Genomic DNA, 19,939 nt, shown 5'->3' on the forward strand with positions numbered 1-19,939 from the left:
TTATAAAACTAAAATGCTTGTGACCTTATAGAAAAATGTCAAATAAACAAATATTATCATATGTACCAAGTTTTTAATTCATCTTCTACTCTTTTGAATTCGCTCCTAACGAAAAACAAAAGCTAGTGCCCCCATCAAACAACGTACCGTTACCAAACCTTAAAATTACCCACCAAATAGTAAGTACAATGCCATCTAATATTTTGTGATAAGCACTTTTCACGACGAGCTATTTTCTTGTTAAACTCTCAAAAACAGAATCGAAATATTCATGTTACTTAGAGAAAGAAAACAAAGTTCTATTAAACAAAAGACAACATACAATAACCTTGATACAAAAAAATTAATTTATAAAATTTAAAACATCTTTCACCTTAACAGAAAAAAAATAACTTAGTGGATGGATGAAAATTTATAAAAAAAATATGTGACAAAACTATTATTTTTTTCGTATAAAAATTGCATCTATATTCTTTTTTATTATATATGTGACAAAATTAACTAAATAAAAGAAATTAAAAAGAGTTTGAGCATATTTGCCATTTTCGTCCCTATGGTTTATATTTGCCATTTTCATCCAAATATCCTTTAACTTAACAGAAAAAATAAACTAAGTTAGTGGTTTGGATGAAAATGGCAAAAAGTTACAAACGTGGAGGGCAAAATGGTACAAAAGTGTCATTTTGGACGAAAATGGCAAATGTGCCCAAACCTCAGGGGTGATTTTGGCAATTAACTCTTTTTCAAATATAATTTTTTTATTAAAAGCATTTTCAAATTCAGATTATTTTACAGATTTTTTAAACTTTTTACGTTTTACGTTAAATTTTTTACATTTTACGTTTTTACGTTAAACTTTTTGCGTTTTACGTTTTTACGTTTTACGTTAAACTTTCTACGTCTTACGTTTTACGTTAAACTTTTTACGTTTTTACGTTTTACGTTTTATGTAAAACTTTTTACGTTAAACTTTTTACGTTTTACATTAAACTTTTTACGTTTTACGTTAAAAAGTTTACGGGTTAACTTTTTATTTTCACAAAAACTTTTTTACACAAAAACCTTTTTACGCAAAACGAACACACCCAGAAATCGCAAACTCGGTAGGTGTCTCAGATAGATTGTTATCGTCATCGATAGCGGAAAAGAATATAAAAAACGAACAACATCAAAACAAAGTGTATCTCGAAAAAAAACGGGGTTTGGCTCAGATTTTCCGATAATCAAAAGGCTGCAAAGTGGGGGTTGCAGGTTTAAAAACCTACCCTCCACCATCGTTGCCGCGCCATCGTCATCAAAATCTTTTTTTTTTTTTGCATCATCGCCGCCCCTATCCAACATATCAAACCAACATAGTCCACTGATAAAAAATCACCAGATAATCAAGAACACCGGCCAAAAATCACCAGATAATCAAAAATCACCAGAAAATCAAAAACATAGTTCACTGATAAAAAAATCAACAAGAACAAACCCACAAAGTTCATCAGACAAACATCAAAGAAACCCAACCAAAACAAAATTGAAACCCCACCTTCACTGGCCCGACTCAAACCATCATCTCGAGTACCCACCACCTCCGACATCGACACTCCACCACCGTCATCGAGCACCCACCACCTGCCATCATCGTCAAATACCATCATCTCGAGCACCCACCACCTCCGTCGCCACTGTAGCCGATGTCTCTGGCTGTGACCGGTCACCACTGCAGACGACCGCCGGAATAACAACACAGATCATCAACGAATCTCTCTCTCTACTATGTTCAACAACATAGCAGCCATAGATCTTCTTCTACTCCTTTTCTAATACAACAATAACAACACAGATCATCAACGGACCTCTCACCCACTGATCAACGACCAAACCACGCCGCCGTACAGCTCCGGCGATTACTGTATAGACGGGGGGGGGGGGGGGGGGTGTTTGGCTGGTGGTTGTCGCCGGAAACAAGGGGGCACCGATGAGAGAGATGAAAATAGAAGATGGAGTTGAATTTTAAAGAGATGAGAGGTTTTTTGGGTGTTGGAGGTTTGTTTTTCTCTCGAAGAGAGAGATGAAAATAGAAGATGGAGTTGATTTTTAAATAGAAGAGAGAAGAGAAAGGAGTGATTAAAAGTCTGCAACCATTAATGAAGAGAGAGAGATTAGACAATTGGAGTAAATGATCAAAGCATCCTTTTTGTTGGCGTAATCCGATTGGTTGAGAGTGGTTCTCGCGGTTATTACAACTGGAGGTGGTTTCTATTTTAGCAGCTCCCTATATATATATATATATATATATAGATTCTGTATTGTATTAAAATTACCGATAACTAACCGAGATAACATATATCTCAGATATCGATCCTTGACCAATATCCAATCTTTTACCGCATTAATTGAATAGATTACCGTTAAAAGTCTTTTACCCGGTTAGGTTAGACCGCTTTGTTTGGTGATGAAGCATGTAAAAAACATTAGGATCGTATTTGATTGCATAAATAATGGCAACACTAGTTTCGCCAGTCTCCTGTTTTCGTTCATCACTAGCTGCTGCCGCCGTCCGTTTCCCAATTGCAAGAGCATCATTCCGTTGTTCATCATCTACTGAGGTCAGGTCTATCATCAATGTTGGAATTTGAGTTTTATTTTGATTTGAAATGACGACGGTTTTGATGTATGTGTAGATGGAGACGGAACATTACAAATTTGGAGCCTACAAGATTGATCAAAGGGAAGTCTTTTACTCCACTCATCTTTCATATGCCTTGGTCAATCTCCGCCCTCTTCTTCCTGGTAATTATTCCTCATTCATTTGCAATTTCATATCTTGTTGTATAAACCAAACCCTAGGTCGTTTGGTTTTTATCCTGAGGGTCAACTGATATTTTTTATTATCAAAATCATTAGTTTGTATCAAAAAACTGATTGATTATACTTCACATACATAACTACAGATTCTAAACAATATATTAATGACTAAACTCAACAGTTAAACCCAAAAACTGCCGTTCAGTTTAGATCATATGTGACTGATAGGGTAAGTTTACACATACATACATACATACGACTTACTTTGACATGTTGTCATTTTCTTTTGCAGGTCATATCCTTTTGTTTAATTTTTTTTTTTTTATCCCAAGAAAGAGGTAACAAACAGGATTCAGACATGTTAACCATTATTCTTCTAATTTAAATTTATCATTGCAGTAACTATACAGGTTTTGATCATTCATATTAAAAACATTAGTGAGTTGTAAAATTCAAATAACCTGTCTCATACCCCGGGGGCATCTGAAATTTGGTTGACTTAACAATAAACTACATGTGCTTGTTTGCCCAAGGCGTGAAGTGAAGCGATTTGTTGACCTCACCCCAGAGGAGACTAGTGACTTGTGGATTTCAGCCCAAAAAGTTGGAAAGCAACTTGAGAAGTACCACAGAGCTTCTTCACTTACATTTGCAATACAAGTAAGTAAGCTGGCTACGTTTTTCAATTCAAAATTTGTTTTTCTTCGCATCCACAACTTATGGTTCTTGTTTTGTTTTCATCTGCTTCCCCTTTGCATGAAGCAATTTGGGGATGAAAAAACACAAAATTTCTTGCATTTTTGGGACTTGGATTTAAAAGGAAACGATATTAGGCTTTTTAAATATATTTTTAGCATTGAAGTATTAAATATCAATGGATGTTCTAATTTTTTTGTGCCCTTGGAAGATGTGTATATATAAAGGAGGACTCATAAGATCTTATTGTTTCGATAGTTAGTGATAAATTTATTCTTGCAGGATGGTCCCCAAGCAGGGCAAACAGTTCCTCATGTACACATCCATATTGTCCCTCGGAAAGGCGGTGACTTCGAGAACAATGATGAAATCTATGATGCTGTAAGTTCATACACCTTTCAGTTTCCTTGAATATAATCTTGACGGTTATTGTGATTCGACTCATCCAAAAAAGAAAGGGATAATGTTTAATGAGCCTTTTTCATTTAGGTCACCCACCCTAATTTACATGCGTAATTGTATCATATCTGACCGAAAACATGCTGAATGATGAAAAATTCTTTCAGTTTTTTCTTTTGAAAATAGAGAGGGTATCCATTTTTTTCTTTTTGTTTTTTTATATAATATACGTATTATTCATCCAGTTCTTGTTGGATTTGGTATAAAGGAACCCATAACATTGGATAGTCCTCCTATACATCATCAAAAAAGAGAAAAAAAAACATCATAGTTTGCAAGACTGAGCAGTTTTAGATAAAAGGAAAAATTACAAGTTTTGTCCTTTATCTTTATACCACTTTTCAGGCGGTGTCCTTTTTAACGAATGTTGACAGGCGGTGTCCTTTACTAGGTATTTTGTTGCAAGTTTAGTCCTTTACACCCAACCCAGTTTAAAAACCCTGTTAATTGTTGGGTGTAAAGGACTAAACTTGCAACAAAATACCTAGGTAAAGGACTAAACTTGCAACAAAATACCTAGTAAAGGACACCGCCTGTCAACAATTAACAGGGTTTTTTTAACTGGGTTAGGTGTAAAGGACTAAACTTGCAACAAAATACCTAATAAAGGACACCGCCTGTCAACATTCGTTAAAAAGGACACCGCCTGAAAAGTGGTATAAAGATAAAGGACAAAACTTGTAATTTTTCCTAGATAAAATGACATAATACCATGAAAATTTATATTCTTCGGGTCGCTACTGCAATGTCTAGAAGGATTTGAAAAACTCGATTACTGGTTTTGCAGATTGATGAGAAGGAGAAGGAACTAAAGAACACACTTGACTTGGACAAGGAAAGGAAAGATAGAAGCATGGAGGAAATGGCTCAAGAGGCTGATGAATACAGGAAGCTTTTTTCTTAATTCTTACACCTTTTTCGCATATGGATTTTGTAAGATTTATTACTTGTAATATTTTTCACCCTTTTATTTAGCATATAAAAACTTCATTGGTAGAATGTCTTTAATCGTCCTGCTTCAGCCTCTTTTTGACCAAACCAAGCCAGGAGTGTTCACGGGCGGTTTTGATTCCAACTAGCTAACTATGATTTTGGGAAATTACAAACTGAACCTGCCGGTTTTGAATTGATATTTCTACAGTTTCTTCCTCAATGTCGTTAAAACAGTTGGTTTTAATTTTCAAACCCTTTGCTAAACTGTCAAAATTGAACCACTGGTGAAGGTTTTATTAATACCACTAATGTAATTATTCTTATGAATTTCATTATGTTGACTCATTTATTAGTAAACGGGTGGATAATTCAACAACCTCGAGGGGAGGAACGCTTTTCCTTTTGTCCTATACACATTTCTTTACTGCGTATTAGATTAGATTTGCATAAAACCATCTAAATTGACCAGATTATTATTGCAATGATATGATGTGCTTTTGTAAATTCAGAACTCATTTATTATTAATCTACAAAGTTAAGAAAATAAACAAACACACACGAGACGTTTCTTGAGCAATCCAACCGGTTTAGTACTCGCTGCACATTCCAACCTCTCTACAATATATGCACTGCTCATTCAGAAGAGATATCTACCCTTTGACAAATTATGCACAATTGAATCACATGAGGTTAAACTCCCTCCATATAATAATACTAAAAAGATATTGGCATCTTAACCAAGTACAACCCTGAAACACACCCTTTAATTTTCTTTCCCCAAATCTTAAAAACTAAAACATATTAAACTTTCTGAAGTAAGTTAACTCAAAAGGCCGAACCTTTTATGTTAGTGTTACAGATCCAGTTCAACCCCTGCTTTAGCTGAAGGATGTGCAGATTTGCATTTCTTCTGTAGCTGCACTAAACTAAAATTATGTTTCTTGATTAACTTCCTTCTACGAGGAAGGAAGAACCTTGTTGGGTCCCTCGAGGTAAACAGGAACTAAGCATGGCGTCCCATGAGAATTCCCAAAAAGCCAAGACAGAAAAAGAGGCTGATTTGTGCTACTGAGACCCCAAGTCCGATCCATAGGATGCACCGCACCTGTTTGTGGGCCAGGGCGTCAATTTCTTGCTGTTTTGCTGCTAGTAGGACCCGCAGCTCCTCCCTTCTTGGGTCATCTTCTGGCTTCTAACCTGATCTACCACCTGGTTGACCAAATAATGATCTTGCAGTAGGCCAGTAGCAGCTAGCTAGCTAGCTAGCCTTTCAACTGAATACCACAGTCATTTGTGGTAGTTATGAAACAAGATGACAAAACATCTATGAAAGGGGAAATAGCAAAACTAGCCAAGAATTGGTCAAAGTTTCCAAAACAGCCAACGGAAACGTCTTGTAGAGACGCTACCACATGCCTGAAACATCTTAACGTCTGACCAATCACATGCATACACGTGTCCGACATATGCCTGAAACGTCTTAACGTCTTAGCTGAGACGTCTTCACATGGCTTGAGACGTTTCCACATGGCTTCATATGGCTTGAGACCTTTCCACATGGCTTCACATGGCTTGAGACCTTTCCACATGGCTTGAGCCGTTTCACCCTCTTTAGCCGGCTTCAGCAGCTCAAGCTGACGCATTGATGTTAAGACGTTCCCTTAATATTCTCCGACATATAAGCCGTTTCCGTACCAATATAAGATGTTTTCCGTACATGGTGAAGACGTTTTCGTTACATTAAAAGACCATACATTGTGAAGACCTTTTCTTACCATGTAAAGACGTTGGGTCACTATTTAAAGTCTAAATTTAAGAGTTTGTTTTTAGTAATTATCTCACAACATGAGGGTTAAGTTTGTCGTTTATACCGGGGGAAAGTGGGACGTCATTAACGGAAACATTGAGTATGTTGCTGATGGCGATGCAAGCAGACGTGGTTTAGAAATTCAAACAAATCATTCATATAATAGTTTTTTAAATTATTTTTCTAAGATGTGTGATACTCCAAACATTACACGCCTGTTATACCGGATGTCTACGTTTACTGATCCGATCGATATAATTAATGATCGCGATTTCCTTAATATTCGCTGACATATAAGCCGTTTCCGTACCAATATAAGACATTTTCCGTACATGGTGAAGACGTTTTCGCCTCAAGAAATAACCGAAGAGGTCCTGTGACAAGGCTGTCGTAACGGTCTCTTTGGCCTACCGTGTCCAAGCTATCCTAGCAGACATGCCTTGGCGGCTCTTCCGTAAGGGTCTTAAGAACTTCCATTTGTTCCGCGCAGTTAGAGTGCTCTGTTGTGAATCTGAGCCATTTGTGTGGTGCCATTTCCTGCATAGAACAAACATTTAAACAGTTAAGCTTGGTAAAAATAGTGAAAAATTGATAAACAAAGGTTTGGGCACGGCCCCGTGCCCCGTGTCTCTTAGACACGACCCCGTGCTGCAGATTTTCAAGAGACACGACCCCGTGCCTCTGAGGCACAGCCCCGTGGTCGGCTAATGTTTTGACCAATTTTTTGAACTTTTCATGTTGGCTTCGAAAAATCCAAAATTTTTGGTCCCCTGTGTGCGGTATACCCCGAAAAACAAACCCTACGTATCAATTTTCACTTACCAACCCGTCTTACCCTTCAATTTTTAGTCTTTCGGTTATGAACAAGGGTTTGGTGAAACGGGTTGCAAATGCCTGATTTTTCATCAATGGTTTGAAGATTTACTTACCAAAGCACTACTACTACTACTACTGCTGCTGCTGCTGCTGCTGCTGCTGCTGCTGCTGCTGCCGCTGCTGCTGCTGCCGCCGCCGCTGCCGCCGCCGCCGCCGCCGCCGCCGCACGGGTCTAGTTCACTAACCCTATATTTTTCCCCAAATTTAGATGTTATGTAACATGCAAAGCGTAAATTAGACAAATTTAGATGTTAGTAACATACCTTGTTGGTAGATTTCGGAAGGAAAGCGTGAAAAGTAGCAGAGAACCTGTGGGTGCAGAGAAACGGGGCGTGGCAGTTATGAAATGATGTGTGTAAAATGCAACATATAAAACACATCAATTAAGGCATAAAACTAACCCTTTTTAAGTACTAATGTTGGAAAAAGAGTGTTTTTGTCTTCCTTTTGTATTTTCAGGATGAAATGAGCTCAAAATCACAAAAGAAGCAAAAAGACCACTAATTCTACCATAAATACAAGAAAAGGAACAAAAGTAAACTGCCCGGACCCTCAACGGCACCTCCCAAGACAAAGAGAAGAGAACAGAAGTCTGAACACGCCCCGTGTCCAGTGAACATGGGGGCGTGCCCAGGAAGCAGCAGAAAAGACAAACCAGTAGAAGCTTCCATTGCTCACCACGGGGCCGTGCCCAGCGGACACGGGGGCGTGTTGAAAGTACAGCAGGCGCATTAATTGTAATTCGCAATTACAATTAATGAAGAGAGAGAATGTCAGACGGGCACGGGGCCGTGTCCAGCGGACACGGGGCCGTGTCCAGCGTTCTGTTCAGCCTATAAATAGAGGAGCTTGGTTTCATTCTCTCTCATCCCTTGGCACACCACCTCTCTCACACTTCATCCACCACCCATCACCACCATAACACCATCATCCACCACCATCATCCATTGTCCATCATAGAGTGTGTGAGTTGTCTCGGGATCCAAGATTGATCGTAAGAGTTCTTGACAATCAAGGCCATGTTTGCCTAAGTCTCTTACATCACTTGGTGAAGACAAGTGTTTAGTATAATACTTTTTATTTTTAATCTTTTGCACTTTTTATTTGGTTTTGTATTAATGACTTTAATAACTAGTTACTTATGTTGAAGGTGATCTTTCCTCATCGTTTGTCCGTGGTGTCTTGGCATTATTTTACTGTCTATATAAAATAAAAGATTTTCACCATTCATATCTCCACGGTCTATATGGAGGTATGTTGGCTACCTGGTCGGGGGTTAAGGGAACGGTTTGGTAAAGGTCTTGCCCTTGTTCAGCGTTTAGAGGTCCTGCTTGGGACCTGGGTCAAATTTAGTAGGATCTCCTTCAATGCCCATAGGTATTGGATGGCGGGGATCCAAACTCTTTGACCCCCTCATAAGCTAACTACTATTAATACTATAACCCGGCTATTTAGGACTGTATCCCTGCTGACTCAGACTACTTAGCCGAGGGTAACGTCACCGCCAAAAGCGGGGCCTACCATAATTTGCATTAATAACTTAATTCATTATCTTTCAATAATCCGACCCTTTAGGATTGTATCCTTGCTGACTCAAACTACTGGGTTGAGGGTAACGTCGCCTTCAAAAGAGGGGCCTACTACAATAACTAAGATAATCTCTTAAACAAGTGCAAAAGTGCGAAAATAATCAAAGGTTATACTAATACACGAGTCGGATCCAAGTGATTCATCTTGTCTATCTGTTTTTATTTTATTTTATTTTTCAGCATTTAGTTAGTTTTTATTTTTCTTAGTTTAAAACATTTTTCTAACTTTTTGATTTGATTAGACGTTGAGGATAAACCGGTATTAAAAGCTCTTGTGTCCTTGGACGACCTCGGTATCTTACCAACACTATACTACGTCCACGATGGGTGCACTTGCCCATATGTGTGCTTAGTGTTAGTAAATATCGTGTTTTATAAATTTAAAACTTGGCTAAAAGTGTAAAAAGGGCTTAAATAAACATCTAAAAACATATATACACTAACACGCATCAAGTTTTTGGCGCCGTTGCCGGGGACACAAGGATTTTAAGAAAGCTTAAAATCGACGGCCTAATCAGTTTTTCAAAACCTTTTCAAAACGCGCGCATTTTTTTCTGCATTTTAGTTTAGTTTTGCATTTACAGTAGCTTGAACACGGGGCCGTGCTCGCTGAACACGCCCCCGTGCTGCATATTTTTAGAGTAGATACCCAGATACAGAGTCTGACCACGGGGCCGTGTTCACTCAACACGCCCCCGTGCTCAACGTGACCAGTTAATTTAATTAAAACGCCCAGATACAGTCCCTGAACACGGGGCCGTGTTCACCCAACACGGGGCCGTGTCCAGCTTCTGTTTCCGTCTTATTTTTGTTTTCTGGTCCCGAGACTCAGTTGTAGTCTGTTGAGTGATTCCTATGGATCAATACTCAAGAGATTACAACTACACCTATGATGAGGATGATTATAGAGGTAATTATTGCACTAATTGTCGTAATGCACGCTCGGTTCAATATAATAACTCATATCAACCATCCAATTCATACAACCATTATGAGGAGCCCAGGTACGAGCCATCAACTTCATACACATCCTATGAAGACCAAAGGTATGAACCTCCTTCCTCATACTCATATTTTGATGAACCAAGGTATGAGCCTTCATACTCATACTTTGAAGATTCAACATATGAGCCACCACCTTCATACACTTATTATGAGGAACCATGGCGTGAACAACCCACCTCATATGAGTACTATGAAGAACAAAGTTTCGACCCTTATCCATCATATACTTATAATGAAGAACAATGGTGTGAACCATCTACTTCATATGAGTACTATGAGGAACCAAGGATCGAACAACCGGATTCAAGCTTAGAGGATCCAAATTCTTTCAATCTCACCGAAGTAACTAATAGGATATTAGAACACATTAAAACTATCGAACGTTGCATAAAAGAATCTCGCGCAAGGGAAGAGGAATCCCGTGCAAGAGAAGAGCTAAAAAATGATAAAAACGTAGAGATAGTTGAAAGTGTGAAAATGGAAGAACAAGAAAGTGAAAAACAGACACATGAGTTAAACAACGAAAATGGTGAGTCCGATAATGTTAAAATTCAAGAAGAGTCTAATTTAGAGGAAATTATTCTCTTGTCACCTACTTTCGAAAACCATTGTTTAATAACCCCTCATGCCAAGTTTTTAAAAGAGTTAAACACTAGTGCTAAAATCAAAGAAATAGTAAGTGTTAAGTTAACTAATGATCAAACCTCGCTAATAAAGGAAGATCCTTTTGAAATTAACATCACACCGGTTCCATGTTTCTTTCAAAATTCGTTTATTAGTAATGTCACTATTGATAAAGATCTTTGTGTTAACATAATGCCCAACTACATTTTTGAAAAGTTAAGTATTAGTGATTTTACTCCACTTCAAATACCCATTTTTCTATCCGACCGAAAAGTAATGAAATCAATCGGTGTAGTCGAAGATATTTTGGTTCAAACAAATCAAATGGTAATCCCAACCGACTTCGTCATCTTAGATGATGCCCCCCTAGTCTTGGGAAAACCTTTTGTACAAACTCACAAAGCTTTGAAAAACCGGAAATTCAACAATCTAACTCTTCAATTAGGGGCATTCAAAAGGAGCATAGATCTTGAGCGCTCAATGAAATATCCTTTTGGCAACAATGACCCCCTAATTGAAGATGAAGCTGAACCACCTGATACAAACCACGAGGAAGACCACTTTGTCGACGAAGAGGTAGCCATAGAACAAACTTTTAAAGTTCTTGATCTAGATGAGCCACAAAATAAGGTGTCTCCTAAAGACCCAACCATCGAGCTCAAAGAACTCCCTAAGGGTTTGGAATATGCTTTTCTAGGCAAAGATGGTAGTTTACCTGTAATTATTTCGTCTAAATTAACTAGCATAGAAAAAGAAAAATTAGTTAACCTACTTAAAAAACACAAAAATGCGATCGCTTGGAAGCTTGTAGATATTAAGGGAATAAGTCCTTCCATGTGCACGCACAAAATTTTAATGAATGATGACTACAAAACGGTGATTCAACCACAACGAAGAGTGAACCCCAATGTTCAAGAAGTGGTTAAAAATGAAGTCATCAAACTACTCGACGCCGGACTAATCTACCCTATCTCCGATAGCCCGTGGGTAAGTCCCGTCCAAGTAGTCCCAAAGAAAGGAGGTATGACGGTAATAACTAACGAGAAAAATGAATTAATACCCACAAGAACCGTCACAGGATGGAGAGTCTGTATAGACTATAGGAGATTAAATGAAGCAACAAGGAAAGACCACTTTCCTTTGCCCTTCATTGATCAAATGTTAGAAAGATTATCCGGTCATAAATTTTATTGTTTCTTAGATGGTTTTTCAGGTTACTTCCAAATACCGATAGCACCAGAAGACCAAGAGAAAACAACTTTCACATGCCCCTACGGAACTTTTGCATATCGACGCATGCCATTCGGTCTATGTAATGCGCCTGCAACATTCCAACGTTGTATGGTCGCCATTTTCCATGATATGATTGAAAAAACCATGGAAGTCTTCATGGATGACTTTTCCATCTTTGGAGACTCATATGATCAATGACTCGATAATCTTGAACGAATGCTATCCCGATGTGAGGAAACTAACCTCGCCCTTAACTGGGAAAAATGCCATTTCATGGTAACAGAGGGAATAGTACTCGGACATAAAATCTCAAGCGAAGGAATGGAAGTTGATCGAGCAAAAATTGAGACTATATCTCGATTACCTCCTCCATCCTCCGTGCGAGCAATCAGAAGTTTCCTAGGGCATGCCGGATTCTATAGAAGGTTTATCAAAGACTTTTCGAAAATTTCAAGACCTCTAACAAAATTGCTTGAAAAAGATGCACCCTTCATCTTTGACAAGGAATGCAATCAAGCATTTCTAACCCTCAAGGAAATGCTAGTCAATGCACCTATCATGATAGCACCAGATTGGAAATTTCCTTTCGAAATCATGTGCGATGCAAGCGACTTTGCTGTTGGAGCAGTATTGGGACAAAGAAAAGAAAAACATTTCCACCCAATTTATTATGCTAGTAAAACTCTAAATGATGCACAAGAAAATTATACAACTACAGAAAAAGAGTTACTAGCGGTGGTGTTTGCTTTTGATAAATTTCGTTCTTATCTTGTTCTTTCTAAAACAATAGTTTATACAGACCATGCAGCCATCAGGTACCTCTTCAAGAAGCAAGACGCAAAACCCCGTTTGATAAGGTGGATTCTACTCCTCCAAGAATTCGACATTGAAATCAAGGACAAAAGAGGAGCAGAAAACACTGCTGCAGATCACCTCTCACGCTTAGAAGACCCAGCTTTGGAGACAACCAGGGACGAGCAAATCAACGAAAAATTTCCCACGGAGTCCCTGGAAATGATGGAAAGCAGACAAGAACCATGGTATGCCGACTACGCTAATTTCTTAGCCAGCGGTATAGTCACCAAAGGATGGCCACATCATCAAAGAAAAAAATTCTTTGCTGATGTAAAGCATTACTTTTGGGAAGACCCCTATCTTTTCAAAATGTGTGCCGATCAACTCATCCGAAGGTGTGTCCATGGTAATGAAACACGAAGAATACTCCGTCATTGTCATGAAAGTCCATACGGAGGACATCATGGTGCCGCAAGTACCGCAAGAAAGGTATTTGATTCGGGATTCTACTGGCCAACCATTTACAAGGATGCACAAAACCTTGTAAAGACATGTGATGCCTGCCAAAGATCAGGTAATATTTCTTCCAAAAACGGAATGCCTCAAAATGGCATACTCGTTTGTGAAATCTTTGATGTGTGGGGACTCGATTTCATGGGACCTTTCCCACCTTCAAAAGGAAACAAATATATACTTGTGGCAGTCGATTACCTGTCTAAATGGGCAGAGGCCGAAGCTCTTCCAACAAATGATGGAAGAGTAGTGGTAAAATTCCTAAAATAATTGTTCTCTCGTTTCGGGACACCAAAAGCATTAATAAGTGATAGAGGTACCCATTTTTGCAATCATCAACTCGAAAAAATATTAACAAGGTATGGGGTCTATCACCGGGTCTCAACAGCATATCATCCTCAAACAAATGGGCAAGCCGAAGTGACGAATCGAGGTTTAAAACGAATACTTGAGAAAACCGTAGGGATAAATAAAAAAGAATGGGCTGACAAACTAGACGACGCTTTATGGGCTTTTCGAACCGCTTATAAAACCACTATAGGCACAACCCCATATAAACTAGTCTATGGAAAAAGTTGTCACTTGCCAGTAGAAATCGCTCACAAAGCCTACTGGGCAATAAAAAACGTAAACTTAGACTTAGAAGTTGCCGGTAAGAATCGATTTTGTCAAATAAACGAATTAGAAGAGCTTAGGAATTATGCATATTCTAACTCCGAAATTTATAAAGAAAGAATGAAAAATTTGCATGATAAATATATTAAATCTAATGAATTTCGGGTTGGAGACCAAGTCCTATTGTTCAATTCGCGACTTCGATTGTTTCCTGGTAAGTTAAAATCTAGGTGGTCGGGACCTTTTTCAGTCACCCATGTTTTTCCACACGGTGCAGTAGAAATTAAAACTCGAAATGGGATACCATTTAAAGTCAATGGCCAACGGCTGAAACTCTACAGAGGATCCATTGAGGATGAGGAAGAGGAAATCGCACTTCAAACGGTCAACGAATAAACTCATACCCGACATGTTACAGGTAAGTATACATTCGAAACCAGTAAAATCATCTAACCACTATTCGGAGATAAGGGGCATGCACACGAGCACGTTAAAAAAAAAAAAAAAAAAAAAAAATTTCAAAAATTTCACCCGGCACGGGGCCGTGTCCGCTGGACACGGGGCCGTGTCGAGGCGACTGTCGGGATAAAACCCTCTTTTTCTATCAGTTACACCATTCCACACGCCCCGTTTCGCCGAAAACTCTCTGGTTTAGAGCGATTTTCTGCAGATTTCGAACGTTACCACCAAGCCTAACAACGTCAAGGTATGATTCTATCCTTCTTAGTAGTTAGATTAGTTACTTGCATGTAGTTAAAACATCAAAAATTGGGGGAAATCTAGGGTTCTTCATGTTCATCCGGATCGAACTCAAAATTTTTGATGAAAATTGTTAGTAGTAGTTTAGAGTAGAGTAGTAGGAAGTAAATAGACATGTATTGTTGATAGATTTGTCCGATTTCCAACTAAAAACACAAACCCTTGTTCTTGAACCGAAAAACACAAAATTGAAAGGGTAAATGGTTTGATTTTGGAAAAATGACACTTAGGGTTTCATTTTCGGGGGAAACCGCTGCTATTAGGCTAAAAATTTTCAGGTTTTCGAAACCGGGACGAAAAAATGAAAATTAGGTGTTACAGACGCCTGAACACGGGGCCGTGTTCGCTGAACACGGGGCCGTGTCCAGCCCACTGTTTGCAGTTTTCAACCCGAATTTCCATGTTTCGCACTAACTTTTGCTGTATTCTTTTCAGATGTCCAAATTCACACGGTTCAATGCCAGCGAACTTGACGCCAGGGCTCGCTACGAGGTCCTACAAACAAGGCCCGAAGAGTATCCAAGGCGGGCATGTACCGATCTTCTGACAATGGTAAACCAACTGGACCGCTTCAACAACATAGTGACGGGTCCACTGCACGTCGCATTGACTACCCGACTTCGGTCGGTCCATCAATGCACATTGGAGTTCTATAGCACGTTCATCTTCAGCTCGAGACGCGACCCGTTTGATCACGAGGCGGTCGAGTTTCGATGTGGGGGTACGACCTATAGAACCTCCATGGCATAGTTCGGATCAATCATTGGGCTGTACAAAGACGAAGAAGCGGGGAACGAAGAAAATACCGGGGGATTGCGAGACTTGGACGCAACAGAACGCCAAGCCGCATGGGCTCAAATCGGTGAGGGGATCTACAACTCCAGCAGCACAAAGAGTACCAAACTGAGAGACCCGTTATATCGCTACATCCACAGGCTCCTCACGTACTCGCTGAACCAACGTCACGACAGTAGTGGCGTTGTTGGGGTTAGAGATTTGGTTGTCCTTCACTGCATCCACAACCGGAAGCCTCTCGATGTCCCTTACCTCCTACTGCGGAACATGCACTTGAACCGCCTTGCCTCTGCTCCTACACCAATCTTCTTCGGGGGATGGGTGTACCGTCTTTTCAAGCACTTCGCGAACATCCCGAAGTCCTTCGAAAGGAGTCCATGGTCGGGACGGGTTGATTACCATATCTGCCGGGCCATGAACTTGCTCTATGAAGCGGAGGACGGGACGGTGAGCTTTCAGAGGACGCAAGGCTACGCATGGAACCCGCAAGAGGCTCTAGTTCTTCATGCACCACCTCCACAATACCAATACCCTCCCCAAGGCGAACAGGGTCAATCCTCCTCTCAAGGAGGCGGTTTTCCTAATTTCCAAAGTTTACATGATCTTTTGCAGGAAAACCTCATGTGCACCCGGAACACCTACAACCTCGCCAACAACACACACCTCCGGGTAGGAGCTATCGAACACAGTGTCAACGATATACAAGATGATATCGGTAGCATCCGGGAGTACATGGCGAGGCAGGGAGGCGGAGGTGAAGACAGTGATGAAGATATGGAGTAGGAGGCTGGGAGGAGCAAAGGGCTAGCTAGTGATGAGCCCACAGGTTTGATTACCCTTCTTATCCATCGAACAATTCATGGCCTGCGTGCCATTTGTCAAGACAATTTACTTTCCTTAACTACTTTTTATCTTTATTTTGTTTTTACTTTATGTTTGGATAATATTTGACTATGGTAAGATTAGGATGGTTTGTGCTTGGTTGGATGGTATTGAATGCTTGAACAGGTGCAATGCAAGGGTTAGAATGCTAAACATTAGCACTCGCAGCCCTAGGAGGAAGAAACCGGGAGAAAACCCTATTTTTTTCAGGCTAACAGACTGTCCACACGGGGACGTGTCCAGCCGACACGCCCCCGTGTCCATCTCCCAGTTCTGCTGTTTGGCTACTGACCTGCAGATTTTTGTCCGACACGTGGCCGTGTTCACCCAACACGCCCCCGTGTTCACCCTCTGTAAGTTTTTCGTTACTGGCAGTTCGCCACGGGGCCGTGTCCAATGGACACGGGGCCGTGTCCAGAGCGCCAGTAACACAAATCTTTGTTTTGAAACACACTTTTACATATTCTAATCAACCAAAAACTCTATTTTTGGACACATTGAGGACAATGTGTAATTTAAGTGTGGGGGGGATGCTAAAACCTTGGAATTTTGCAAAATCCTAAAACAAGCCTTACACAAAACTCTATTGGAACCGCTAAACACCCCAAATTTTTTTCAAAAACTTTTTCATTTTTTTTATTTACTTGTCTTAGTTTAAGTTGGGAATAACAAGTTATAAAAGGGTTATATTTTTACAAACTTACAACCGATAGCGTCGTGATAAAAAGAACTAACATAAGAAAATTATGAAACGGTATAACAAGTCTAGCTAAAATTCGATTATATATGCTTGGTCACATTAAAAACCCATTCCCACAAAAAGTGAGTTTTGAGCCTTTATTGAGCATAAAAATACACATATTTAGATTAAATGCTCATTTTTCGTTTCTTGTGTGAATAGCCGCTCGGTCTTTACAAATCTAGAACTTGCCACGACGATACATTCCCGGTCCTTACCAACTTAAACCCAAGTAAGTAAATGATGGAGGCATTAGGACTAACTATTTTTCTTTCAAAACCATTATTTTTCAATTTTTTTTTACCTACCCAAAATCCCCCTAGAAAACCCCTTTGAGCCTAAACCTTTCATTTCATTACCCCCAAAACAATTTTTTTTACCCACCAAAAACCTTTTTCATTTTTTCACCTTTATTTTAGTAACAAACTCGGTTTTTCATAAACATACCCTTTACGTGACAAAAAAAAAAAATGATGAAGTCAAAAACAAACATAAGCTACAAAAAGCTTGTTTGGAGAAATACTTCAAAAATAAATGTCACCAAAAATAAGGTATTTCACGAAAACCGACACTTGTTACGATTTTCGCCCTTTTTACTAACCGCTAACCAACCACCCACCTTTAAACCCAAGCCTTCACCCCAAAAGACCTCTTGATATTTACAAAGGTAAAAAGTTAAAAAGGAGGAGGATTGATCGCTTGGCAAGCATATGGAAAATGTAAATCCGTGCCGCTCTCGAGCGATTCACTTAAATATACACCTTCGGCCGAGTGATTGAGTGATCTCCCGTGAGGTATGTGAACTTGTATATAAATGGAATTTTAATAAGGCATGCTATACCCAAATAAGTAGTTTATCTTATGAAAAGTTCAAAATAAACCATGACGAATAAGATTGTAAATAAAATAAAAATAGAACCTATACAAACCTTGGATTCCCGACACTCTAGGACAAGTTAAAAAAAAAAAAAAAAAAAAAACTTCTCTTCTACCTATTCCATTTGGGAGTGTAAGCCACATTAAAAGAGTTTTGCTTGAGGACAAGCAAAAGTTCAAGTGTGGGGGTATTTGATGTGTGTAAAATGCAACATATAAAACACATCAATTAAGGCATAAAACTAACCCTTTTTAAGTACTAATGTTGGAAAAAGAGTGTTTTTGTCTTCCTTTTGTATTTTCAGGATGAAATGAGCTCAAAATCACAAAAGAAGCAAAAAGACCACTAATTCTACCATAAATACAAGAAAAGGAACAAAAGTAAACTGCCCGGACCCTCAACGGCACCTCCCAAGACAAAGAGAAGAGAACAGAAGTCTGAACACGCCCCGTGTCCAGTGAACACGGGGGCGTGCCCAGGAAGCAGCAGAAAAGACAAACAAGTAGAAGCTTCCATTGCTCACCACGGGGCCGTGCCCAGCGGACACGGGGGCGTGTTGAAAGTACAGCAGGCGCATTAATTGTAATTCGCAATTACAATTAATGAAGAGAGAGAATGTCAGACGGGCACGGGGCCGTGTCCAGCGGACACGGGGCCGTGTCCAGCGTTCTGTTCAGCCTATAAATAGAGGAGCTTGGTTTCATTCTCTCTCATCCCTTGGCACACCACCTCTCTCACACTTCATCCACCACCCATCACCACCATAACACCATCATCCACCACCATCATCCATTGTCCATCATAGAGTGTGTGAGTCGTCTCGGGATCCAAGATTGATCGTAAGAGTTCTTGACAATCAAGGCCATGTTTGCCTAAGTCTCTTACATCACTTGGTGAAGACAAGTGTTTAGTATAATACTTTTTATTTTTAATCTTTTGCACTTTTTATTTGGTTTTGTATTAATGACTTTAATAACTAGTTACTTATGTTGAAGGTGATCTTTCCTCATCGTTTGTCCGTGGTGTCTTGGCATTATTTTACTGTCTATATAAAATAAAAGATTTTCACCATTCATATCTCCACGGTCTATATGGAGGTATGTTGGCTACCTGGTCGGGGGTTAAGGGAACGGTTTGGTAAAGGTCTTGCCCTTGTTCAGCGTTTAGAGGTCCTGCTTGGGACCTGGGTCAAATTTAGTAGGATCTCCTTCAATGCCCATAGGTATTGGATGGCGGGGATCCAAACTCTTTGACCCCCTCATAAGCTAACTACTATTAATACTATAACCCGGCTATTTAGGACTGTATCCCTGCTGACTCAGACTACTTAGCCGAGGGTAACGTCACCGCCAAAAGCGGGGCCTACCATAATTTGCATTAATAACTTAATTCATTATCTTTCAATAATCCGACCCTTTAGGATTGTATCCTTGCTGACTCAAACTACTGGGTTGAGGGTAACGTCGCCTTCAAAAGAGGGGCCTACTACAATAACTAAGATAATCTCTTAAACAAGTGCAAAAGTGCGAAAATAATCAAAGGTTATACTAATACACGAGTCGGATCCAAGTGATTCATCTTGTCTATCTGTTTTTATTTTATTTTATTTTTCAGCATTTAGTTAGTTTTTATTTTTCTTAGTTTAAAACATTTTTCTAACTTTTTGATTTGATTAGACGTTGAGGATAAACCGGTATTAAAAGCTCTTGTGTCCTTGGACGACCTCGGTATCTTACCAACACTATACTACGTCCACGATGGGTGCACTTGCCCATATGTGTGCTTAGTGTTAGTAAATATCGTGTTTTATAAATTTAAAACTTGGCTAAAAGTGTAAAAAGGGCTTAAATAAACATCTAAAAACATATATACACTAACACGCATCATGAAAAGAAAGGCCTGCCAGAAGGGTTTTATCCCGTTTTCAGATGGGCACGGTCCTGTGC

At 39.5% G+C, this 19,939-nt stretch overlaps 1 protein-coding gene across 1 annotated transcript; it reads left to right on the forward strand.

Moving 5' to 3' along the window:
* The first annotated feature begins 2,444 nt into the window (after nt 1–2,444).
* Nucleotides 2,445–4,959, forward strand: LOC110897677 (bifunctional bis(5'-adenosyl)-triphosphatase/adenylylsulfatase FHIT). The gene is made up of 5 exons (XM_022144414.2): nt 2,445–2,597; nt 2,673–2,783; nt 3,310–3,456; nt 3,775–3,873; nt 4,739–4,959. The coding sequence occupies exons 1-5, from the start codon at nt 2,490–2,492 to the stop codon at nt 4,853–4,855; spliced, it is 582 nt and encodes a 193-aa protein (XP_022000106.1). The 5' UTR covers nt 2,445–2,489; the 3' UTR covers nt 4,856–4,959.
* The last annotated feature ends 14,980 nt before the right edge of the window (nt 4,960–19,939 follow it).

This window comes from Helianthus annuus, chromosome 7 (assembly GCF_002127325.2).
Source record: "Helianthus annuus cultivar XRQ/B chromosome 7, HanXRQr2.0-SUNRISE, whole genome shotgun sequence".
NCBI classification, from domain to species: Eukaryota; Viridiplantae; Streptophyta; class Magnoliopsida; order Asterales; family Asteraceae; genus Helianthus; species Helianthus annuus.

Bases quoted from the DNA above. Each gene is read 5' to 3' on its own strand.
- LOC110897677 (XM_022144414.2), top strand. From the start codon at position 2,490: ATGGCAACACTAGTTTCGCCAGTCTCCTGTTTTCGTTCATCACTAGCT. The intron at 2,784-3,309 runs AATTATTCCTCA...AACAATAAACTA, and splicing joins TCCGCCCTCTTCTTCCTGGT to CATGTGCTTGTTTGCCCAAG. The intron at 3,457-3,774 runs GTAAGTAAGCTG...TTATTCTTGCAG, and splicing joins CACTTACATTTGCAATACAA to GATGGTCCCCAAGCAGGGCA.